Source organism: Scyliorhinus torazame, chromosome 2 (genome assembly GCF_047496885.1).
Source record: "Scyliorhinus torazame isolate Kashiwa2021f chromosome 2, sScyTor2.1, whole genome shotgun sequence".
NCBI lineage: Eukaryota > Metazoa > Chordata > Chondrichthyes > Carcharhiniformes > Scyliorhinidae > Scyliorhinus > Scyliorhinus torazame.
This window is the reverse complement of record NC_092708.1, coordinates 89,940,099-89,956,633: the sequence shown is the minus strand read 5'-3', so window position 1 is coordinate 89,956,633 and position 16,535 is coordinate 89,940,099. Positions and strand designations below refer to the sequence as shown.

The window sequence follows — 16,535 nt, the reverse complement described above, 5'->3', positions numbered from 1 at the left end:
CCACAGAGGGATGCCCTTAGTGGTTCTAAGCGAAGTAAAGGTCCAAAATTTGTATATTGGACTCATAGAGATGGATTCTTACATGTGCTATATTTTAATTTTGAACATTACGTATGTTCCAGTTAATTGAGGTTATAATCCGAGTGAAAAGTTTTTCCTTTGAGCAGCACATATTAGCTATTTTGGTACAGGTTGCACCCAATTTCTGGAATGTACTTCTGACAGGCAAGATTTCCCTAGTCATAATGGTAATTACATATGTTTATGTATTATTGATACATATCAAATAGGCAGGTGAAAGGTACCGAGGGAGATAGAAAATGTGTGACCAAAAGACAGAGCAAGAGTAGGAAGGCAGTGCAGGTGTCCCCTGCGGTCATCTCCCTGCAAAACAGATATACCGCTTTGGATACTGTTGAGGGGGATGGCTCACCAGGGGAAGGCAGCAGCAGCCAGGTTCATGGCACCGTGGCTGGCTCTGCTGCGCAGCTGGGCAGGGAGAAGAATGGCAAGGCGATAGTGATAGGGAAGTCGATTGAAAGGGGAATAGACAGGCGGTTCTGCGGATGCAATCGAGACTCCAGGATGGTATGTTGCCTCCCTGGTGCAATGGTCAAGGATGTCTCGGAGCGGCTGCAGGACATTCTGGGGGGGGAGGGTGAACAGCCAGCTGTCGTGGTGCACACAGGCACCAACGATATAGGTAAAAAACGGGACAAGGTCCTACAAGCTGAAATCAGGGAGTTAGGAGTTAAACTAAAAAGTAGGACCTCAAAGGTAGTAATCTCAGGATTGCTACCAGTGCCACGAGCTAGTCAGAGTAGGAATGTCAGGATAGATAGGATGAATGCGTGGCTCGAGAGATGGTGGAAGAGGGAGGGACTCATATTCCTGGGGCATTGGAACCTGTTCTGGGGGAGGGGGGCCCAGTACAAACCGGACGGTCTGCACCTGGGCAGGACTGGAACCGATGTCCTGGGGGGGGGGGGGGGTTTGCTAGAGCTGTTGGGGAGGGTTTAAACTAATGTGGCAGGGGAATGGGAACCAATGCAGGAAGTTGGAAGGTAGTAAAACAGGGACAGAAACAAACGGCAGTAAGGGGGAAAGTGTAAGGCAGAGAAACCATAATCAAAAATCAAAAAGGGCGACAGTACAAGGTACAGTGACTGAGGGGAGCTCAGTGAATAGGACCAGTAATACTAAGGGATAAAACGGGAAGTAAAAAAATGAATGGTAAGCGACGCAGCAGGTTGTTACATGAAGATATGGGTTCAACAACAAGGAATATTAGGAGAAAAGTTAAGAGGAAATATAACTTAGGAGAGGTTACTGATCGAGGTGTTAAGATTCAGAACAGAGGTAAAAAAGCCAACATAAGTGTACTTTACCTGAATGCTCGTCGTATTCGGAATAAGGTAAATGAGTTGATGCCGCAAATCATCGTGAATGACTATGATTTAGTGGCCATTACTGAAACATGGTTAAATGATGGTCACGACTGGGAGTTAAATATCCAAGGGTATCAAACTATTCGGAAGGAAAGAGTGGATGGTAAGGAAGGTGGTGTAGCTCTGTTATTTAAGGATGACATCCGGGCAATAGTAAGGGATGACATTGGTGCAATGGAGGATAAGGTTGAATCCATTTGGGTGGAAATCAGGGATAGTAAGGCGAAAAAGTCATTGATAGGAGTAGTCTATAGGCCACCAAATAGTAACATTATGGTGGGGCAGGCAATAAACAAAGAAATAAGATGCATGTAGAAATGATACAGCAGTTCTCCTGGGGGATTTTAATTTACATAGAACATAGAACAATACAGCGCAGTACAGGCCCTTCGGCCCACGATGTTGCACCGAAACAAAAGCCATCTAACCTACACTATGCCATTATCATCCATATGTTTATCCAATAAACTTTTAAATGCCCTCAATGTTGGCGAGTTCACTACTGTAGCAGGTAGGACATTCCACGGCCTCACTACTCTTTGCGTAAAGAACCTACCTCTGACCTCTGTCCTATATCTATTACCCCTCAGTTTAAAGTTATGTCCCCTCGTGCCAGCCATTTCCATCCGCGGGAGAAGGCTCTCACTGTCCACCCTATCTAACCCCCTGATCATTTTGTATGCCTCTATTAAGTCTCCTCTTAACCTTCTTCTCTCCAACGAAAACAACTTCAAGTCCATCAGCCTTTCCTCATAAGATTTTCCCTCCATACCAGGCAACATTATGGTAAATCTCCTCTGCACCCACTCCAAAGCCTCCACGTCGTTCCTGTAATGCGGTGACCAGAACTGTACGCAATACTCCAAATGCGGCCGTACCAGAGTTCTGTACAGCTGCAACATGACCTCCTGACTCCGGAACTCAATCCCTCTACCAATAAAGGCCAACACTCCATAGGCCTTCTTCACAACCCTATCAACCTGGGTGGCAACTTTCAGGGATCTATGTACATGGACACCTAGATCCCTCTGCTCATCCACACTTTCAAGAACTTTACCATTAGCCAAATATTCCGCATTCCTGTTATTCCTTCCAAAGTGAATCACCTCACACTTCTCGACATTAAACTCCATTTGCCACCTCTCAGCCCAGCTCTGCAGCTTATCTATATCCCTCTGTAACCTGCTACATCCTTCCACACTATCGACAACACCACCGACTTTAGTATCGTCTGCAAATTTACTCACCCACCCTTCTGCGCCTTCCTCTAGGTCATTGATAAAAATGACAAACAGCAACGGCCCCAGAACAGATCCCTGTGGTACTCCACTTGTGACTGTACTCCATTCTGAACATTTCCCATCAACCACCACCCTCTGTCTTCTTTCAGCTAGCCAATTTCTGATCCACATCTCTAAATCACCCTCAATCCCCAGCCTCCGTATTTTCTGCAATAACCTACCGTGGGGAACCTTATCAAACGCTTTGCTGAAATCCATATACACCACATCAACTGCTCTACCCTCATCTACCTGTTCAGTCACCTTCTCAAAGAACTCAATAAGGTTTGTGAGGCATGACCTACCCTTCACAAAGCCATGCTGACTATCCCTGATCATATTATTCCTATCTAGATGATTATAAATCTTGTCTCTTATAATCCCCTCCAAGACTTTACCCACTACAGATGTGAGGCTCACCGGTCTATAGTTGCCGGGGTTGTCTCTGCTCCCCTTTTTGAACAAAGGGACCACATTTGCTGTCCTCCAGTCCTCTGGCACTATTCCTGTAGCCAATGATGACATAAAAATCAAAGCCAAAGGTCCAGCAAACTCTTCCCTGGCCTCCCAGAGAATCCTAGGATAAATCCCATCAGGTCCCGGGGACTTATCTATTTTCAGCCTGTCCAGAATTGCCAACACCTCTTCCCTACGTACCTCAATGCCATCTATTCTATTAGCCTGGGTCTCAGCATTCTCCTCCACAACATTATCTTTTTCCTGAGTGAATACTGACGAAAAATATTCATTTAGTATCTCGCCTATCTCTTCAGACTCCACACACAATTTCCCATCCCTGTCCTTGACTGGTCCTACTCTTTCCCTAGTCATTTGCTTATTCCTGACATACCTATAGAAAGCTTTTGGGTTTTCCTTGATCCTTCCTGCCAAATACTTCTCATGTCCCCTCCTTGCTCGTCTTAGCTCTCTCTTTAGATCCTTCCTCGCTACCTTGTAACTATCCATCGCCCCAACTGAAACTTCACACCTCATCTTCACATAGGCCTCCTTCTTCCTCTTAACAAGAGATTCCACTTCCTTGGTAAACCACGGTTCCCTCGCTCGACGCCTTCCTCCCTGCCAGACCGGTACATACTTATCAAGAACACGCAGTAGCTGATCCTTGAACAAGCCCCACTTATCCAGTGTGCCCAACACTTGCAGCCTACTTCACCACCTTATCCGCCCCCCAAGTCACGTCTAATGGCATCATAATTGCCCTTCCCCCAGCTATAACTCTTGCCCTGCGGTGTATACTTATCCCTTTCCATCATTAACGTAAACGTCACCGAATTGTGGTCACTGTCCCCAAAGTGCTCTCCTACCTCCAAATCCAACACCTGGCCTGGTTCATTACCCAAAACCAAATCCAACGTGGCCTCGCCTCTTGTTGGCCTGTCAACATATTGTTTCAGGAAACCCTCCTGCACACACTGTACAAAAAACGACCCATCTATTGTACTCGAACTATATCTTTTCCAGTCAATATTTGGAAAGTTAAAGTCTCCCATAATAACTACCCTGTTACTTTCGCTCTTATCCAGAATCATCTTCGCCATCCTTTCCTCTACATCCCTAGAACTATTAGGAGGCCTATAAAAAACTCCCAACAGGGTGACCTCTCCTTTCCTGTTTCTAACTTCAGCCCATACTACCTCGGAAGAAGAGTCCCCATCTAGCATCCTCTCCGCCACCGTAATACTGCTCTTGACTAGCAGCACCACACCTCCCCCTCTTTTGCCTCCTTCTCTGAGCTTACTAAAACACCTAAACCCCAGAACCTGCAACATCCATTCCTGTCCCTGCTCTATCCATGTCTCCGAAATGGCCACAACATCGAAGTCCCAGGTACCAACCCATGCTGCCAGTTCCCCTACCTTGTTTCGTATACTCCTGGCATTGAAGTAGACACACTTCAAACCACCTACCTGAACACTGGCCCCCTCCTGCGACGTCAAATCTGTGCTCCTGACCTCTATACTCTCATTCTCCCTTACCCTAAAACTACAATCCAGGTTCCCATGCCCCTGCTGCATTAGTTTAAACCCCCCCCAAAGAGCACTAACAAATCTCCCCCCCAGGATATTTGTGCCCCTCAGGTTCAGATGTAGACCATCCTGTCTGTAGAGGTCCCACCTTCCCCAGAAAGAGCCCCAGTTATCCAGAAATCTGAATCCCTCCCGCCTGCACCATCCCTGTAGCCACGTGTTTAAATGCTCTCTCTCCCTATTCCTCATCTCACTATCACGTGGCACGGGCAACAACCCAGAGATAACAACTCTGTTTGTTCTAGTTCTGAGCTTCCATCCTAGCTCCGTGAAAGCCTGCCTGACATCCTTGTCCCCTTTCCTACCTATGTCGTTAGTGCCAATGTGGACCATGACTTGGGGCTGCTCCCCCTCTCCCCTAAGGACCCGGAAAACACGATCCGAGACATCACGTACCCTTGCACCTGGGAGGCAACATACCAAACGTGAGTCTCTCACGCTCCCACAAAATCTCCTATCTGTGCCCCTGACTATCGAGTCCCCAATTACTAATGCTCTGCTCCTCTCCCCCCTTCCCTTCTGAGCAACAGGGACAGACTCCGTGCCAGAGGCCCGTACCCCATGGCTTACCCCTGGTAAGTCGTCCCCCCCACAAGTATCCAAAGCGGTATACTTGTTTCTCAGGGGAACGACCGCAGGGGATCCCTGCACTGACTGCTTTTTCCCAGTCCCTCTTACAGTTACCCACCTATCTCCAATCTTTGGTGTAACTAATTCCCTGAAGCTGCTATCTATGACCCCTTCTGCCTCCCGAATGATCCGAAGTTCTTCCAACTCCAGCTCCAGTTCCCTAACTCGGTCTTGGAGGAGCTGGAGATGGCAGCACTTCCTGCAGGTAAAATCAGCAGGGACACTAACTGCATCCCTCACCTCAAACATCCTGCAGGAGGAACATTGCACTCCCTTCCCTGCCATTCCTCTAACTTTCTACCAAGATCTGGCTAACAACTAAATTAAATTTTTTATAAAAAATAATAATAATTTAATAAAATATGGTACTTACCTCAGACCAATGGGTTTTATTATTAGGTTAGAGGAGGAGGGCGGGTGGGAGACACTACACGTGTAGTGTCTCGTGTTTCCTCTCCACCAGAATTTATTGGTGAGGGTCTTCCCAGACGTCCGCGGGTCGACTTCCTGTTCCCGCCTAAAACACTAATTAAAAAAAAAAAAAAAAATCCTCAGCTCCTGCTGAAATTGACTAACCAGCCAGCTCCACTTCTGCCGAAATCGACTGGCCTGCCCCTGCAAAGACAAGTGCTTTTAAAGGACAGACTTACCTCCCAGCAGCCACTTCCGCACTGCTCCCGCTGAAACTGACTCACCAGCTGTTCTCCCGCCGAAATCGACTGGCCTGCCCCTGCAAAGACAAGTGCTTTTAAAGGACAGACTTACCTCCCAGCAGCCACTTCCGCACTGCTCCTGCTGAAACTGACTCACCAGCTGTTCTCACGCCGAAATCGACTGGCCTGCCCCTGCAAAGACAAGTGCTTTTAAAGGACAGACTTACCTCCCAGCAGCCACTTCCGCACTGCTCCCGCTGAAACTGACTCACCAGCTGTTCTCCCGCCGAAATCGACATGTTGATTGGTTTAACCAGGTCAGTCAAGGCAGCCTTGAGGAGGAGTTTATGGAATGTATCCACGATAGTTTCCTTGAACAGTATGTAATGGAACCTACAAGGGAACAAGCGGTCCTAGATCTGGTCCTGTGTAATGAGACAGGATTGATTCATGATCTCATAGTTAGGGATCCTCTCGGAAGGAGCGCTCACAATATGGTGGAATTTAAAATACAGATGATGGGTGAGAATGTAAAATCAAATACTAGTGTTTTGATTTAAACAAAGGAGATTACAATGGGATGAGAGAAGAACTAGCTAATGTAGAGTGGGAGCAAAGACTTTATGGTGAAACAGTTGAGGAACAGTGAAGAAACTTCCAAGCGATTTTTCACAATGCTCAGCAAAGGTTTATACCAACAAAAAGGAAGGACGGTAGAAAGAGGGAAAATCGACCGTGGATATCTAAGGAAATAAGGGAGAGTATCAAATTGAAGGGAAAAGCATACAAAGTGGCAAAGATTGGTGGGAGACTAGAGGACTGGGAAATCTTTAGGGGGCAACAGAAAGCTACTAAAAAAGCTATAAAGAAGAGTAAGATAGATTATGAGAGTAAACTTGCTCAGAATATAAAAACAGATAGTAAAAGTTTCTACAAATATATAAAACAAAAAAGAGTGGCTAAGGTAAATATTGGTCCTTTAGAGGATGAGAAGGGAGATTTAATAATGGGAGGTGAGGAAATGGCTGAAAGGACTGCAGAGGGATTTGGATAGGCTAAGTGAATGGGCTAGGGTCAGGCAGATGGAATACAATGTTGACAAATGTGAGGTTATCCATTTTGGTAGGAATAACAGCAAAAGGGATTATTATTTAAATGATAAAATATTAAAACATGATGCTGTGCAGAGAGACCTGGGAGCGCTAGTGCATGAGTCGCAAAAAGTTAGTTTACAGGTATAACAGGTGATTAAGAAGGCAAATGGAATTTTGTCCTTCATTGCTAGAGGGATGGAGTTTAAGACTAGGGAGGTTATGCTGCAAATGTATAAGGTGTTAATGTGGCCACACCTGGAGTATTGTGTTCAGTTTTGGTCTCCTTACTTGAGAAAGGACGTACTGGCACTGGATGGTGTGCAGAGGAGATTCACTAGGTTAATCCCAGAGCTGAAGGGGTTGGATTACGAGGAGAGGTTGAGTAGACTGGGACTGTACTCGTTGGAATTTAGAAGGATGAGGGGGGATCTTATAGAAACATATAAAATTATGAAGGGAATAGGTAGGATAGATGCAGGCAGGTTGTTTCCACTGGCGGGTGAAAGCAGAACTAGGGGGCATAGCCTCAAAATAAGGGGAAGTAGATTTAGGACTCAGTTTAGGAGGAGGTTCTTCACCAAAAGGGTGGTGAATCTATGGAATTCCTTGCCCAGTGAAGCAGTAGAGGCTCCTTCATTACATGTTTTTAAGATAAAGATAGATAGTTTTTTGAAGAATAAAGGGATTAAGGGTTATGGTGTTCGGGCTGGAAAGTGGAGCTGAGTCCACAAATGATCAGCCATGATCTCATTGAATGGCGGAGCAGGCTCGAGGGGCCAGATGGCCTACTCCTGCTCCTAGTTCTTATGTTCTTATTTACATTGTGGTGCGTTCAGAAAATGACAGCTACATTGGCGTTTACTGAGCAAGTCATTTTATTTTACATTTACCAGCTATCCTTTCAAATGAATCCAAGATACTGTGTATCAGTTTGACCTTTCAGAGACAGAAATGTAAATTGTGATACACCAAATGATTTAACTGTGTGACCTCCATATTGTGCCTCTGACGAACTTAAAGATTATCTGAATTTAGTTTGAGTCTTTATATTGCAGTTATCTCGGTCTAATTTTTTACAAAACTGTTATTTGGTGGCAGTGTTTACTGAGCAGAACAAATTAATTATGCTAGATTGCCTTCAGTCCTTAGGATCTTAACCTTAGGCTGAATGATTTAGAGAACTGCGAAGAATTCAGTAGTGTGGCTAATCATCAAGTGACTTGGCATGCTGCACTGCTTAGTTCCCTGAGGAAGCATGTCTGGATGGTTCCTGAATATTTGTGCAGAGATAAGGCAGTCAGCTTTAACTGTAAAAGATCAGAGATGGTTTTCAAGATAAGCTGGCAGATAAATCAAGAAATCAACCTCTCTAATTTTTAGGATGGCCTTTTCATTAGCTTTTAAGGTCTTGTAAATTCATAGATTTCCAATTGATTACAGTCTTTGGGGGAGGGGGGGGGGGTGCTCGAGCAGCACACCATCTGGAGAAGTACAGAATTAGTGACAACAACTTCTCGATTTCTGCATTTAATTCCGCATGTGCAGAAGTTTCTGTCAGATCCAGAAGAGTACTCATGACGAACGCCAAGATTTTTCCTGCCATTACTACCACAAAATCTGAACCAGGGAGGGGGATTGTGTACACCTTTTTACTTTAATTAGGTGTCCTAAATTAGCAGAAACTCATGAAAAACTTCAATTATATATTTAAAATGTCAATATTTTGATCTGTGTCGCTATTAAGAATCTACACAGCGTGTAGTACATGTGAATAGTACTGTTAGAAAATCTGACAGTATGGTCTATCTCCTTTTCTGATTCCACCATGGTTCAGCATGAGCAAAGTAAAAGGGGTTGATGTATTCCAATTACTTGATAATCCAGCAGTTTAAAAGTAGAAGCAAAGATAACGGGCGGGATTTTCTCAGCCCAGGCCGGGCCGGAGAATCGCCGGGACGGGCACAAATCGCGTGACGCCATCCTGACGCCGGTCCGCCGATTCTCCGGAGAGCGGAGAATGGGCGCCGGTCAGTGGGCCGCTCTACCCCCCCCCCTCCCTGGCTATTCTCGGCCCAAGATGGGCCGAGCGGCCATACAAAAAAAAACGAGTCCCGCCGGTGCCATCCTAACCTGGTCTTACTCGGCAGGACTTCGGTATGAATGGATGCGGGGGCGGCCTGGTGGGGGGAAGGGGAGGTCCGACCCCGGAGGGGGGGGGTCCGACCCCGGGGGGGAGGCCTCCGCTGTGGCCTTGCCCACGATCGGGGCCTACCGATCGGCGGGCCGGCCTCTCTGGCTAGGGGCCTCTTTTGTTCCGCGCCGGCCCCTGTAGCCCTATGCCATGTTGCGTCGGGGCCAGCATGGATAAGGGAGCCACCGCGCATGCGCAGCAATTGCGCCGTTCCCACTGCGCATGCGCAGACCCATGGCGCCCAACTGGAGCAGTGTGGGTCACTCCACTGCCGTGCTAGCACCCTGTAGGGGTCAGAATCGCTGCTCCTGAGGCCATGTTGACGCCGTCGAGAAACGCGACGGCGTTTACGACGGCGTCAATACGTAGCCTCAGGATCAGAGAATCCCGCCCAACCTAAAATAAGATTAGCACTGGAGAAAGAACTTACTTTCATACTTGCTGTATTACTGCGTACACTATGAAAAAAAACTTTGTGGTCTGCAGTTCATACAACAGGTATTTTGAAGGTTGCAAGAGCAGATTGTTTTAAATTTTAATGGAAATATTAGAAATGCTAATGTGCATTAAGGTAACAGTTTTTCTTGCTACAGTTTCATAGTTTCAAATTAAGTGATGCTGCCTTTTTTGTGTTATTTATTTAGGCAACATTTAAAGGATGGACGGATATCATGTACGCAGCTGTTGATTCAAGAGCTGTAAGTATGCATTAGCCAATTCAACCTCTCAGTACTTGTTTACAAGTTTCAATATATAGCATCAAAAACTGGTTATTTAAGTTAATTTCACTTATTCTTGAAATTACATTTGACTGTGGAGTTGTATGTTGATAGATGACCACATTCACCAGATTATAGTTGTTCCCAAGGAATGGAAACTAATTTCAAGTGTATTAATCATTAATTTCAAAGGTTGGTGATTGTTGTGTATATTTTACTACACAACACATAAGAATTGCCATATGGATTTGAATTCTTTTTTTAAAATTTAGAGTACCCAATTTTTTTTTCCAATTAAGGGGCAATTTAGCGTGGCCAATCCACCTAGCCTGCATATCTTTCGGGTTGTGGGTGTGAGACCCACCCAGACACGGGGAGAATGTGCAAACTCCACACGGACAGTGACCCAGGGCCAGGATCGAACCGTGCCGCCCAGTGGATTTGGATTCATAAGTCTAAGACATGGGTGGCACGGTGGCCAGTGGTTAGCATTGCTCACTCACAGCGCCGAGGACCCGGGTCACTGTCCGTGTGGAGTTTGCACATTCTCCCTGTGTCTGTGTGGGTTTTGCCGCCACAACACAAAGATGTGCAAGGTAGATTGGAAAATTTTTTAAAAAGGTCTAAGCCATGTTACAAATGATGTATTTTGTTTTAATGAACATTTTGACTACCTTAAAAAAGCTAATATATGATGTTGCTTTAAATATTAGTACAACCTATCAAAAAGGATTTGAAAATATCAGAGATTGCTTGAAATTTGCTATACCACTAAGTTTTTGAGGCAGATTCCTGCTTGCAGAAAATGGCATAGAGCAGTGTTAGATTCCAATTAACTAGAGAACAGAGGTCACAGTTCCATGCAATAACAGATTTTTTCACCTAAGATAATTAATAATGCAATTAATCACAGAACCTGAACTGTATATAAGATCTAAACGGGCAAGCCCACTTAACAGCTTGCCGTAGAACCATGGCCCAGCAGAAGTAAGTAAATTCCGGAAAGGGGAAGGGAAGAAATGGAAAGAAATTACCATATGAATATATGAATTATCATGGTGAACAAGTTTCACGTGCAAATGATGTAGATGTCACAGTAATATTGTTATTTTAATTCTCCTTCTGCAATTATTAACACCCATTTTCAGGCACAGGGGGCACGATTCATGACCTTCCCACACCCGTTCATGGTGAGGAAGGAATTATGTAAAGTTTGGCTGCCGTCCGATGTGAATTATTTCAGCATGCAACCCAGCACGGCTCACTCTGCAGGCTGAATGTACTCTCAACTGGGAGCCTAACAGCATGTGAGGCTAGCCATTTGCCAACTAGCTCTTAAAAGGGGTCTGCTCCTCTTAATGAAAATCTGAACTGAATAAAAGGAGGCTGCTGTTGACCGCCAGTGGTGCAACTGGTGAGATAGGAAATGGAACACCAGGGCAGAGAGAGGGCTGTGTGGTTCAAAGCTGTAGAGCTGGAGGCCTTTGTTCTGGTGGTCAACAAGAGGAGAGGTGCCATATTTCTATAGAGGCCCTCAAAGAACATCTTTCAGAAAGAATGGAAGCAGGTGGCCAGGGAAGTGACCTCACAGAGGCTGGTTCCAAGCTTCTGACAGCAATGTCAGGATGAAGTGTTCAAGGTCAGTGAGTGCACCTTCTAAAGACATCCAGTCTCATCAGACCACCAACCTCTCACACTGTTCAATGCATCCATAATCCCATCATTCATCCAGTTGCAGTCCCTGGCACTTGGGACTGACATTCAGATAGTTCACCACATTACATTTGACTGTGGAGTTGTATGTTGATGAAGGACCACATTCACCAGATGATAGCTGTTCCCAAGGAATGGGAACTAATTTCAAGTATACTAATCACTAATTTAAAAGGTTGGTGATTGCTGCGTATATTTTAATACACAACACAAGAATTGCCACGTGGATTTGGATTCACACCCCCACCTCTGGCTGCCTGCACATAACTCATTATTGAGCTCTGGTAGGCATATCAGCCAAAGACAATGGGACATGATCTCTGACATTCTGCCCTGTCTTGTACAGCACAAGGTTGCCCACAATGTAAGAGTCCAAAGCACACCTTCATTCCCTGAGCCCAATGAAGGAGATGTTTCTGTGCATCATAGTGTTGGTTGCAACAGACCCTGTAGCATTTAGTGTTGCTGAGAGGATTCAGGACGATGCTATCATGTCCTTCTACCCTTTATTAACACCTACCTCACCCTCATTCTGCTTTCTGGCAAGCCATTTGTGATATCTCTTGTTTTCCCCATCTAATCTTACTCACTCCAACCTTCCCCTTCTGATTTGCCCATATAGAAACTATGGTAAACTCCAAGGCAGCATTTGCAGACTCAGACATGTTACAGCATCTGGTGGCTGTTGGCTCAGCTTCCACTGTGGCATAGGCATAAGTCATCCAACATTTCAGTGTTGGGGGCAGCACGGTGGCACAGTGGTTAGCACTGCAGCCTCACGGCGCTGACGACCCAGGTTCAAATCCCGGCCCTGGGTCACTGTCTGTGTGGAGTTTGCACATTCTCCCCGTGTTTGCGTGGGTTTCACCCCCACAACACAACCCAAAGATGTGCAGAATCGGTGGATTGACCACGCTAAATTGCCCCTTAATTGGAAAAAAATAATTGGGTACTCTAAAATTTAAAAAAAAAACATTTCAGTGTTACAGTGAAACTCAGATGGAGGTCTTGAGATTCATACTTGCTGCCATGAAGATTCAGTTTACTTTAAAGGTGGCTGCAGATCTCACTGCTCAGAGGATCTGCAGGCTCTCATGGCAGTTCAGCAATCTGTCCTCCCAATAGATTACCATGATTGGTCAGGAGTGGCGGTGGCACCATTCCGTATTCATGTTCCCACCCATGATACTCAGTTGATACCCTTGCTGTTGCCTCTCAGCCAGCCAACCTAGACTTCTACCACTTATATCAAAATGATGCAATTCAAAGTTGGGCCCACAAGGCCTAGTGTTGCTCGAGGATGTCCTTCAAGGCACTCCGCAGTGTCCGCCAGTGAAATTCAGCAGCATACTGAATAGGGGGCGATGTCCTAGAGCTGTTGGGGAGAGTTTAAACTAATGTGGCAGGGGGATGGAAACCGATGCAGGAAGTTGGAAGGTAGTAAAACAAGGACAGAAACAAAAGGCAGTAAGGGGGAAAGTGTAAGGCAGAGAAGCCATAGTCAAAAATCGAAAAGGGAGACAGTACAAGGTACAGTGACTGAGGGGAGCTCAGTGAATAGGACCAGGAATACTAAAAGGAATAAAACGGGAAGTGAAAACATTAATGGTAAGCGACGCAGCAGGTTGTTACATGAAGATATGGGTTCAACGACAAGGAAAATTAGGAGAAAAAGTTAAGAGGAAATATAACTTAGGAGAGGTTACTGATCGAGGTGTTAAGATTCAGAACAGAGGTAAAAAAGCCAACATAAGTGTAGTTTACCTGAATGCTCGTAGTATTCGGAATAAGGTAAATGAGTTGATGGCGCAAATCATCGTGAATGACTATGATTTAGTGGCCATTACTGAAACATGGTTAAAGGATGGTCACGACTGGGAGTTAAATATCTGAGGGTATCAAACTATTCTGAAGGACAGAGTGGATGGTAAGGGAGGTGGTGTAGCTCTGTTATTTAAGGATGATATCCGGGCAACAGTAAGGGATGACATCGGTGCTATGGAGGATAAGGTTGTATCCATTTGGGTGGAAATCAGGAATAGTAAGGCGAAAAAGTCACTGATAGGAGTAGTCTATAGGCCACCAAATAGTAACATTATGGTGGGGCAGGCAATAAACAAAGAAATAAGATGCATGTAGAAATGATACAGCAGTTATCATGGGGGATTTTAATCTACATGTCGATTGGTTTAACCAGGTCGGTCAAGGTAGCATTGAGGAGGAGTTTATAGAATGTATCCGCGATAGTTTCCTAGAACAGATGTAATGGAACCTACGAGGGAACAAGCGGTCCTAGATCTGGTCCTGTGTAATGAGACAGGATTGATTCAGGATCTCATAGTTAGGGATCCTCTCGGAAGGAGCGATCACAATATGGTGGAATTTAAAATACAGATGGAGAGTGAGAAGGTAAAATCAAGCACTAGTGTTTTGTGCTTAAACAAAGGAGATTACAATGGGATGAGAGAAGAACTAGCTAAGGTAGACTGGGAGCAAAGACTTTATGGTGAAACAGTTGAGGAACAATGGAGAACCTTCCAAGCGATTTTTCACAGTGCTCAGCAAAGGTTTATACCAACAAAAAGGAAGGACAGTAGAAAGAGGGAAAATCGACCGTGGATATCTAAGGAAATAAGGGAGAGTATCAAATTGAAGGAAAAAGCATACAAAGTAGCAAAGATCAGTGGGAGACTAGAGGACTGGGAAATCTTTAGGGGGTAACAGAAAGCTACTAAAAAAGCTATAAAGAAGACTAAGATAGATTATGAGAGTAAATGTGCTCAGAATATAAAAACAGATAGTAAAAGTTTCTACAAATATATAAAACAAAAAAGAGTGGCTAAGGTAAATATTGGTCCTTTAGAGGATGAGAAGGGAGATTTAATAATGGGAGATGAGGAAATGGCTGAGGAACTGAACAGGTTTTTTGGGTCGGTCTTCACAGTGGAAGACACAAATAACATGCCAGTGACTGATGGAAATGAGGCTATAACAGGTGAGGACCTTGAGAGGATTGTTATCACCAAGGAGGTAGTGATGGGCAAGCTAATGGGGTAAAGGTAGACAAGTCTCCTGGCCCCGATGGACTGCATCCCAGAGTGCTAAAAGAGATGGCTAGGGAAATTGCAAATGCACGAGTGATAATTTACCAAACTTCACTAGACTCTGGGGTGGTCCCGGCGGATTGGAAATTAGCAAACATGACACTGTTTAAAAAAGGAGGTAGGCAGAAAGCGGGTAATTATAGGCCAGTGAGCTTAACTTTGGTAGTAGGGAAGATGCTGGAATCTATCATCAAGGAAGAAATAGCGTGGCATCTGGATGGAAATTGTCCCATTGGGCAGACGCAGCATGGGTTCATAAAGGGCAGGTCATGCCTAACTAATTTAGTGGAATTTTTTGAGGACATTACCAGTGCGGTAGATAACGGGGAGCCAATGGATGTGGTATATCTGGATTTCCAGAAAGCCTTTGACAAGGTGCCACACAAAAGGTTGCTGCATAAGATAAAGATGCATGGCATTAAGGGTAAAGTAGTAGCATGGATAGAGGATTGGTTAATTAATAGAAAGCAAAGAGTGGGGATTAATGGGTGTTTCTCTGGTTGGCAATCAGTAGCTCGTGGTGTCCCTCAGGGATCAGTGTTGGGCCCACAACTGTTCACAATTTACATAGATGACTTGGAGTTGGGGACCAAGGGTAATGTGTCCAAGTTTGCAGACGACACTAAGATAAGTGGTAAAGCAAAAAGTGCAGAGGATACTGGAAGTCTACAGAGGGATTTGGATAGGCTAAGTGAATGGGCTAGGGTCTGGCAGATGGAATCCAATGTTGACAAATGTGAGGTTATCCATTTTGGTAGGAATAACAGCAAAAGGGATTATTATTTAAATGATAAAATATTAAAACATGCTGCTGTGCAGAGAGACCTGGGTGTGCTAGTGCATGAGTCGCAAAAAGTTGGTTTACAGGTGCAACAGATGATTAAGAAGGCAAATGGAATTTTGTCCTTCATTGCTAGAGGGATGGAGTTTAAGACTAGGGAGGTTATGCTGCAATTGTATAAGGTGTTAGTGAGGCCACACCTGGAGTATTGTGTTCAGTTTTGGTCTCCTTACTTAAGAAAGGACGTACTGGCACTGGAGGGTGTGCAGAGGAGATTCACTAGGTTAATCCCAGAGCTGAAGGGGTTGGATTACGAGGAGAGGTTGAGTAGACTGGGACTGTACTCGTTGGAATTTAGAAGGATGAGGGGGGATCTTATAGAAACATATAAAATTATGAAGGGAATAGATAGGATAGATGCGGGCAGGTTGTTTCCACTGGCGGGTGAAAGCAGAACTAGGGGGCATAGCCTCAAAATAAGGGGAAGTAGGTTTAGGACTGAGTTTAGGAGGAACCTCTTAACCCAAAGGGTTGTGAATCTATGGAATTCCTTGCCCAGTGAAGCAGTAGAGGCTCCTTCATTAAATGTTTTTAAGTTAAAGATAGATAGTGTTTTGAAGAATAAAGGGATTAAGGGTTATGGTGTTCGGGCCGGAAAGTGGAGCTGAGTCCACAAAAGATCAGCCATAATCTCATTGAATGGTGGAGCAAGCTCGAGGGGCCAGATGGCCTTCTCCTGCTTCTAGTTCTTATGTTCTTGTACCACCAGACTTGCGGCAGCACTAAGTAGGGGCACTGGAATGGCAAAGGAACCAGCAAGACGGGCTCTAAGGGAAAAGATAAGGATGATTAGTTCAATTCTGTTCAATAAGTG

The 16,535-nt window shown here is 45.0% G+C and overlaps 1 protein-coding gene across 8 annotated transcripts in view; it reads left to right on the top strand.

The window, feature by feature from the left end:
* Positions 1–16,535, top strand: part of scn1laa (sodium channel, voltage-gated, type I-like, alpha) — a 480,246-nt gene that overhangs the window by 394,443 nt on the left and 69,268 nt on the right. For all 8 annotated transcript variants that reach the window (XM_072473978.1, XM_072473996.1, XM_072473987.1 and 5 more), the window contains exon 23: positions 9,989–10,042. In XM_072473978.1, coding sequence (XP_072330079.1) covers positions 9,989–10,042 — 54 coding nt within the window. The remainder of the gene's footprint in view (positions 1–9,988; positions 10,043–16,535) is intronic.